Here is a 9,808-nt window from a genome sequence, read left to right on the forward strand (position 1 = left end):
ACCTTCTCAAGGGCAATTGGGGATGGGCAATTAAATGCTGGCCTAGCCAGAGATGCCCACATCCCATGAATGAATGAAAAAATGGCCATTCAGTTCCGCAAGCCTGCTCCACTATTCAGTTAGATCATGGTTGATCTGTATCTCATCAACATTTACCTGCCTTGGTTCTGTAACTCTTAATACTCTTACCCAACAACAATCTATCAATCTCTGTTTTGAAATTTTCACTTGACCCCCAGCCTCATCAGTAAGAGAGTGTGTTCCACATTTCCATTGCCCTTTGTGTGAAGATATGTTATATACAGAAGGATGTGAATGCGTTGGATGCGGTTCAGAGGAGGTTTATTAGATTGATACCTGGAATGAGTGGGTTGTCTTATGAGAAGAGGTTGGACAGACTGGGCTGGTTTTCTCTGAAGTTTAGAAGTGTGAGGGAAGACTTGATTGAAGTATAGAAGACCCTGAACAGTCTTGACAAGGTGGATGTGGAAAGGATGTTTCCTTTTGTGGGTGAGTCCAGAACTAGGGGGCACCCTTTTAAAATTAGGGATCGCTCTTTTAGGACAGAGATAAGGAGAAATTTTTTTCCCTGAGAGTTGTGCGACTTTGGAACTCCTTGCCTCAGAAGGTGTTGGAGGCGGGAACATTGAATATTTGTAAGGCGGAGGTAGATAGATTCTTGTTAGGCAAGGGAATCAAAGGGTATTGGGGGGTAGATGGGAGCAGGCTCGAGGGGCTGAATGGCCTACTGCGCCTAATTCATATGTATGGTTGTATGTATGTTTCATTACATTATTATCCCTGAATGGCCTGGCTCTGATTTGTAGGCTATGTCTCCTTGTTCTGGATTCCCCCCACCGGAGGGAATAGTTCCTCTCTACCCTGTCTATTCCTTTAATCATCTTAAATGCCTTAATTAGATCACCCCTTATTAATATTCATTTGTATTTCTATTCAGTGATAATGGAAGAAAATAAAGCTAAATGTGTTTTTTTTTAATTTAATTTGCAGTTGAAGAGTTGGAGTGTCGAAGAGCTGCAGAGAAGACTCAGCTCACTGGACCCCACAATGGAGCAGGAGATTGAAGAGATTCGCCAACGCTATCAGGCTAAGAGGCAGCCAATCCTGGATGCCATTGACGCCAAGAAACGACGGCAGCAGAACTTCTGAGACACAGGGAGAGTTCTCACCACCAGGACGATGTGTCGAGCTTATATTTGCAAGTGCTCGAGGCTGTGAAGAAACATTATTTGTAGAGCATGTACACACCCCCCCCCCCCCACCCGCCCCAATAGAGAGACGGTCTCACACATACTCTCGCACCGACACTCAGTTGGACACACACTGATGTTCTCACACATGCACCACAGACGTTTACACTCACACACAGACTCATACTCTTTTGTACACAGATGTACACGCATGCCCACACCCAGACATAACAAATCAAAGCTCACATGCCATGGACTGTTACGGCAACTTGCCCCTCTAACCTCAGGAGTATAGGTAAAATCCTGCCAACAGGATGAACATTGTTTTTATTTTATTTTTTAAAAAACTATTTTTCTGGAATATTTTCTTCCGGACGCCATCCTCACTTTGGAAAACCTTCAGCTTTATATTTAATACAGATGCAGAGGAGTCCCCAGATTACTGGCTTTGCAATGCTCAATAAAACTGCAGTATTTCAGTGCTTTAGGGTAAATTCTCCACCCCTTCCCCCTTCCTTTTCCACCCCAACCCTCTTACCAGCACCTAAAGAAAACCTGACTTTGCACAATGGACGGAACTGCTGAATCTAGGACACAGAATGGAATAAAGAGTGAGGAAACCCTGAAGGAGAGGTAAGCTTACTGACCAAGAAACTCTTTGTTTCTTCCCCAATCCCTCCTCTCATACTGTGTTGATTCCTTGGTCTGTCCTCAGTTGTCTCCGTTTACAGCATTTCATAAAACAGCCAGTCCCAGAGGTGGCTTTTGTTAACTCCCCCACCACTTAATTCTGGTCCTTCAGCTTTTATAGTCATTAGTAAAGGTAACAAGTCCCCAATCATTTGCTTTGTCCAAGCACATTTAGAGGGTTTGGATGGCTGTAACTTGCGTTTAAACAGTGCCTTTCCCAACCTCAGGATGTCCCAAAGCTTTACTGTCAATAAAGTACTTTTGAGTGTAGTCACTGTTAGATGTAAAAGCTCAACAGCCAATTTATGCACAGCAAGCTCCAGCAAGCAGCAATGAGGTAATGACTAGATCATCTGTTTTTTGTGATGTTTGTTGAGGGATAAATATTGACCAGGACACCTCGCCTGCTCCTCTTCGAAGTAGTGCCACTGGATCTTTTACATCCTCTGAGAGAGCAGATGGGTGCCTCTTTAACGTCTCATCCAAAAGACAGCACCTCTGACAGTGCAGCATTCCCTCAGCACTGCTCAGGAAGCGTCAGCCTGGAATTTGTGTTCATGTCTCTGGAGTGTGACTGGAAGCTACGACCATCTGACTCAACGGTGAGAGTTCGACCAACTGAGTCACCGCTGACATTTTCTGTCCCAGCATCACAGGACTGGCATTCTCGCCAAGCTAACCCTTTGAGCGGAGTATTATTTGCATCTTGAAACGTGGCCACAGCTGTCTGGATATTAAAGCAATTGTCGTCGCCTTTGCTAATGATGCTATCAAATGGAAATGTCATTCCTCATAAAATAGTGCTGAAGTATCAGTGTTGGCCACTGGATGTCAATAGTAACCCCTTTCTTAGTGCAGGCTTCTATTTAATCAATATGACTGTTCTATTTGAGTTGGTATTTCCACATTCTCAGCACTGACTCTTCAATTCTATCAGTATCTTATAAACACAAAGTGATGAATATTCACAGAAGATTGAAGATTACATTAATGTTTTGGTTGGAACACATCAACCTATCTTTCTCTCTCATTTGCTAACTATTTCTACCAAATGTTATTAATATCAGATTTTCAGCATTTGATTTCCTTTTTACCAGAAACATTTACTTAAATTGTTTGCTAATCTAGTTATTGGACTGGAACTTTCCGAGGCATTTAGCTTGATTGTAGAAATTCATCGATGGTCTGTTTTATATTTTTTTAAAATCCAAATGGGTCCCCAAATTCAAATTAAAAGTTTGTATTTTTTAACCAGCATAAATATGGTTTACTTGACTCTTAAGAAATGTTGTCAAGCCCTTTTACACTTCAATCTGACCAAACCTTTTTTGGTTGGGACTTACTGATGTCAGGAAAAGTTACAGGGTTTTAAGCTTTTAAAAAAAATTCACAAGGTATCACTGGGATAGGTATGTCTGACTTGCTGCCCATGTCAGTTGTGTGCTTGTGTGACCCTGGTGTACTGCTGTGTGGTATTTGCTAGTTCACCAGAACTGTGACTGATTGGCATTGCATGACCTGCCTTTATCTGATGTGTCCCTTGTGGTTAAATTACCTGCCGCTACCAAAGTGGCTTCTGCTTGTACAAGACAGCTCAATGGGTCGGTACCCACCCCTCCACCTGTCGTGAGGCAAAGTCCAGCTAGACCAGAAAGGCCTCTAGTTTCAATGCTGGCTCTGCGCTGCATTTGCTGATCTCAGCCGAGGTGTTCGCAGGGGTGTTTTGATTGTCTTCTGGCCAGGGTGTCCTGCTGCTGTTTACTATCCAGTGACCACTGCTGCAAAGTGCACGCCTTGGTGTTGAGTGAGATTGGGATAGGCTTGGCCTCCAGCTTATTATGTCTGCCATGGTCAAATAGTTTGCTGACACTGGCTGTCCACTAACCATGGTTCTGATCAACATATCAGCTCAGCTTGGCCTCTCAGCTTCTACAAATAATTTTGCTGGGTTAAGGATTTGAACCACAAACGATTCTATTTATAGAATGTTTTCCTCTGAGTTTTGGAAATCCATTTCTGATGTATTGTTGAAGATGTACTAACTGTTTACCCAGTAGCTATATAACAGTGTTTAAAATATTCCATTTTTTAACCCAGGCACAAATTTGATTCCAAAATCGATCAGTGATGCAAGGAAATTGAATTTGCTACATTTTTAAGTGGACAGTACCTCTTTTAGTGAGATCGGCACAGAATGATCTGCACAACCTATCAAAAAATAGAAGCAATATCTGTTTTCAAATATATACTAGACCTTGAGATAAATCTCTTAGGCTTATTGAGCTGGATTAAGTGAATGCAAATCTCATTCTACACCTTTCTTTCCAAAACCTTTTAGTTTCAGAGCCAGAACGGCGTGGTCTTTAGTAAGTGATGGACCAATGGAGTTGGAAGCTGACTTTTCCCATCCCAAGTCATGAGAAGTGGGCAAAAATCATGTTTTCCTTTTACTATTTTTGTTGGCTAGCATCATATAAAGAGCGTGGAGAGCTGTGAATTGATTTCACGTTGAATTAGTTGCCTAATTACAGCTTTACCATTTTATTTTAATAGTTAACAGGGCTAAAGACAGCTGGTCTGCTTTGAGCTGAACTCAAGTTTTAAGAAAGTTTATTCTTGATAATTCAGTATTGCTCATTATGATAAAGTATCTGATAATAATGTAGCTAGCACAACAAAGGTGGGAATTTAGTGCTTACAAATTTTTTGAATGATTAGAGATAATTAGAATTAATTAACCTTAAACCAGGAGGAGGGAGGTGTATGGCTCCCATTTCTAGGTAAGTTCTCTGGTGCAGTCCTGGGGTAGACACAAGGCATAAGCTTGTAGCTCAATAGACGATCCCTCTCTCTCCATCAGACTCCAAGTTTCATCTCTGTCCTACTTTAATAATGTGATCATTGTCCCCCTTAACTTGCCCGTTTTGTGACCTCAAACTGCGATAGGTGGTCCTAAACCTCTTCTCCCTATATCTTTACCATGCTCAGCTCAAGGCTCATTGCACTATTGTATCTTGTACTCACTTACTTATTCTTGTAGGTTCACAAAACTGGAACTCCTTGACTTCCCCCCTCCCCGTTACATGCTTTTCAAACCCAAGCTTTGCCGCAAACAATGCTAATTACTTAAGAGCACTCCAGCTTCAAAGGTCTTTAGATCTGTAGATGTGGTCAAACCATGGCTAGAGTGTGACAACAAGATCATCTAGTCCAAAAGCAAAATGCTGCAGATGCTGGAAATCTGAACTAGAAACAGAAAAGGTTGGAAATGCTCAGCAGCTCCGGCAACGTCTGTGGAGAGAGAAACAGTTAACATTTCAGGTCCATGACCTTACATCAGAAGATTACGTAGTCACTATATCATCCTGACTTGGAAATATATCGCCATTCCTCCTTCCTCACTGGGTCAAAATCCTGGAACACTACCTAATAGCACTGTGGGAGCATTTTCACTATATGGACTGCAGCAGTTCAAGGTGGCTCACCACCACCTCCTTAAGGGTAGTTAGGAATCAGCAATAAGTGCTGCACTTGCCAGTGATGCCCATATCCTGTGAATTAATTTTTTTTTAAAATCTCAGTGACTGACATATGCTCCAGGGTGGCAACTTGCTTGCTTACAGCCAGTTTTATACAGATCTCCACTTGGCTCATTTGTAACCGTGAGGATAGCTGCTGTTCATCTGTTGTGTGCAGGTGTACTCCCTTTAAAGGGGGAAGCAGGCTGCATTTGTCACAATGCAATAACAGTGGTTAGCACCGCAGCCTCACAGCTCCAGCGACCCGGGTTCAATTCTGGGTACTGCCTGTGTGGAGTTTGCAAGTTCTCCCTGTGTCTGCGTGGGTTTTCTCCAGGTGCTCCGGTTTCCTCCCACAGCCAAAAGACTTGCAGGTTGGTAGGTAAATTGGCCATTATAAATTGCCCCTAGTATAGGTAGGTGGTAGGGACAAGTGGGGATGTGGTAGGAATATGGGATTAGTGTAGGATTAGTATAAATGGGTGGTTGATGGTCGGCACAGACTCGGTGGGCCGAAGGGCCTGTCAGTGCTGTATCAATAAATAAATAAATAAACTACTTGCATTTATATAGTGCCTTTAACGTTAGTGAAATATCCCAAGGAGCCTTACCAAGCAGAATTGGACACTGAGCCACATCAGGAGATAGGACAAAAGCTTGGTTAAACAGCAGTAGGTTTTGAAGAGTGTCTTAAAGGAGGAGAGAGTCAGAGAGGTTTTGTGTGGGAATTCCAGAGCTTAGTTGCTGAAAGCAGAAGCAGATGAGCAGAGTGATGCAATGCATTCCTACATCATTATGGGCAGGTGGGGGGGGAGGGCTGGTGCTGAAAATAACAGGGGAAAAGATGCTTTGAAATTGCAGACTGCCAGTGCCAAAAGGCACAAGTGTTTTGCTCTCCTTTCAATGTGTTGACTCCTTAAAATGTCAGTGGTGACTCATTCTTCTTGTACACTGTCTGCAACCTGGAAATATTGTGCTATCTGTGTCTCAATGTTATTGTGAAATATAAGTCCGAACTTGCGGGCAGGAGGGGAGGAGAAGAGTGATTTAATTAAACTCAAATTTGCACCATCTGAAAGTCTATTTATCCTAATCAATCAGACTTCACTGTTCTGTAGTCAATTAAATTGCTGGTGCAAAGCCTGTGTTACTGTTTCCTTTTCATAAAAGCACTGAGGTGGAAAATGTTAAATTTTTGACTTTCCAATTTAAAAATTCAAAGGGTTTCTGAAAGATGTATCATCACAGCAGGTTCTGATGTGTTCTGGAACTGAAGTAGAATCTTTTTTTCCCTGTGTGCATATATTATACAAAATGGTCAATTTAGATGTGTATGTTTGTGAAACAAAAGTTTGTAAATTTTACCGTTTTTTTATTCTCATTTAATGTTGTGGCCACTTTGTTCTGTAAACTTTCTTACTATATTTGGGAACAATAATGTCAATTAAAGAAAACATTTGTGGAAAAATATGTGGAGGAGCATTTCCTAATCTGTTAAAATGCTACAAGTTTGCACCAAATGTATTAATCTGTATCCTGACCTGTGTGATGCCAGACCACAAAGTTTATGTAATTAACTTCTGTCCTCAAAAGGGCAGGGGTAGCAGGCACATGGGAACTTGACCACCTCCAAGTCTCACACCATCCTGACTTGGACATGTATCGGCTGTTCCTTCATCACCACAGGGTCAAAATCCTGGCACTGTTCCTAACAGGACTGTGGGAGCAACTTTACCACGCAGTCTGCAGTGATTCAAGAATTCGATTCACCACCACCACCTTCCCGAGGGCAACAAGGGATGAGCAATAAAGGCTGCCTTGCCAATGGTAGCCGTATTGCGAGAATGAAAAAGCAAAAAAGTCCATGCTGCAATAGGGTGAATTCAGATGAGGCATCGCAAGGGTTAGCCAGCCGCATCCCTTTCTTGGTCACAATAATGATTGCTGTCTATTTGGATGATTGGGCTGGACTGTGAGGCTCCCATGGTCATATTAGCCTGCCCCACAATCTCTCTCTCGTCAGACTTATGAAGATTGTCCATCTTGGGTGAAGTATGAGAGCAGCCATTGCTGCAAGATTTAGTCTGGAGCTGGGGCAGAATGAATGCCATGACATAACTTTCTAAAATGAATAAAAATGACCCACTTCTCTCTGTGCTGCCTTCTCCCAGCTCATTGCCCCATTTGAGGTGACCGAGGTGTAATTTTACTCCCAAGGGTTCTTTCCATTTTAATAGGAACAAAAGGCCATTCAGCCCCTCGAACCTGTTCCACCATTCAATTAGGTAATGGCTGATCTGTATCTTGCCACATCTACCCATCTTGGTTCCATATCCCTTAATACTCTTACCTAACAAAAAAACTACCAATCTTAATTTAGAAATTTTAAATTGACCCCCAGCCTCAACAGCTTTTTGGGGGAGAGAGTTCCAGATTTCCACTACCCTTTGTGTGAAGAAGTGTTTCTCGACATCATCCCTGAATGGCCTAGTTCTAATTTTAAGATTATGTGCCCTTGTTCTGGACAGCCCCCACTAGAGGTAATTGTTTCTATCTTGGACAAACAGCAATCATACATGAAGTCTGCACTGCTTTGCTCATTGCCGAACAGCACAGCCCTAAGGGTAAAACTGGACGTGGTTGTACTGCAGATGTAACATGAGTGGTACTGATCGTAATGGAGACCCTAGCCAGAAACCGGTCCAGCTCTCAATCTTCAGCTTCGACAGCCAATATCCAGCAGCGACCTATTATGGATGAGGAGTAACGGTAATGGGGTAAAGTTTCCACTTTGGTGATCCAGGCAAATTGCACCCAAAATTGTACTAACTTTGAGCTATGTTATATTTTCCTCACGTGGCCAAACACAAACTCTGCCATGAATCAATGCAATTGGGAGGCATTTCAAATGTAACTTTTAAAAAGATAATTTTTACTTTAAATATTTAAGAGTGGTGACTTGGTGTAGTTTGATTAATGCAGCTGAAAATGGGTTTATCACAATAAAAAGTATTTTAATCATGGTGTCTAGTCCACCGCTTAAGAGTAACCCGATTTTAAATAACCGAAAATGGCTTTAAAAAAGCTTTACAGAACCATTTGCTACTAACATTGGTGTACAGCTGTCAATTTCTTAGTAAATTAAGAAAAAATATATACAGAAGCTTTTAAAATGTGTCGATTAGCATCCTTGCACCCAAAAGGACCAGCTTAATTTTAAGAGCCCCCTCAAATGAGCACAATTAGTGGAAATTTGCAATGGTGATTAATTTGATCTGGAGGAGTGGCTAGTTTTGTGGGCGAGGCCTGCTTCTAGCGTGCTGTTTTTTAAGCTAGCACAAAAAAGACTGTGCAAACTTGATTTGCACTGAATCTAATTTGCACTTCAAATTCAGCAGTCTTTGGTGCCGGTTTCATCAATTTCAGACAAATTACTCCAGGTAACACATTTCCATCCTATCCCATTGAACACATTATCCAGCATTGTGAATGAGAGTCATTATCTCATGTCTCAAACTTTTTTGAAAGAAAGTTTTTATTTTTTAATCAATAACTGTGGTAATGCTATCTTGGCTGAACAAATTATTCCACATCTTTGTGGAATAACTTTGTTTAAATGCCCTAATGGTGCACTCATGTAACATTGCATAGTGAATGAGTCAAGGCTCTGTGTTATTGGCAGTAACCACTTTGTGAAGGATAGAATGCCAATAATGTTACTAAATTGACATCTCTGAATGTTTATGGAGTATGTTTTATATTCCATAGTCACCATTATGGGTTAATGTATGCCCACAGGATGTATAGGAAGCCCAAATTGAAGCAGTAGGTTTAATGTTATCAACAGTGATTATGCCCATACTTCATAATTAAATATTATGTAATACTAATTAATATCCTGTCATGTAGTGTTTGGGGGAAATGAGGGTAGAGGGATGAGGGTAATTGGACTATGTGCAATTACAATATGACTGCTGTTCATAGGCAGTTATAAATGAGGACCTGGGAATTCATAATGAAAGCAGTTAACAGGAAGGTGTATATCTTGACTTTGTGCAATACCATAAATACCGAGCAAGTCGGCGGCCTGTTTTTATATCTTGCCCTGACTTTGATTTCTATTGAAGTCAATCATTGTCAATTCTTATATCTCTTACACCCCTCAATTGTTTCAGTAACCAAAAGACCATACTGCTGCCTGTTGAATTTGTCTCCTTTTGCATCTCCATGTTCCCCCTGAACAGCCTGTTCCCAACATTGGCCTTGGTGTGATAATGCAATCTAAACTCTTTCCATTGTATCCTCTCAGCTTGGCTTCGTGCCACTGATTACTGACCTTGAGCTGAAGGCAACAACTTACATTGGTAACTTGCATTTATATAACAGCTT

The 9,808-nt window shown here is 41.5% G+C and overlaps 1 protein-coding gene across 1 annotated transcript in view; it reads left to right on the forward strand.

The window, feature by feature from the left end:
* LOC137378363 (serine/threonine-protein kinase 3/4) overlaps positions 1–5,468 on the forward strand; it is a 147,772-nt gene extending 142,304 nt beyond the window's left edge. Inside the window, exon 11 of the mRNA XM_068048630.1 lies at positions 1,012–5,468. Coding sequence (XP_067904731.1) covers positions 1,012–1,170 — 159 coding nt within the window. The 3' untranslated portion in view covers positions 1,171–5,468. The remainder of the gene's footprint in view (positions 1–1,011) is intronic.
* Positions 5,469–9,808: the final 4,340 nt, after the last annotated feature.

This window comes from Heterodontus francisci, chromosome 16 (genome assembly GCF_036365525.1).
Source record: "Heterodontus francisci isolate sHetFra1 chromosome 16, sHetFra1.hap1, whole genome shotgun sequence".
NCBI lineage: Eukaryota > Metazoa > Chordata > Chondrichthyes > Heterodontiformes > Heterodontidae > Heterodontus > Heterodontus francisci.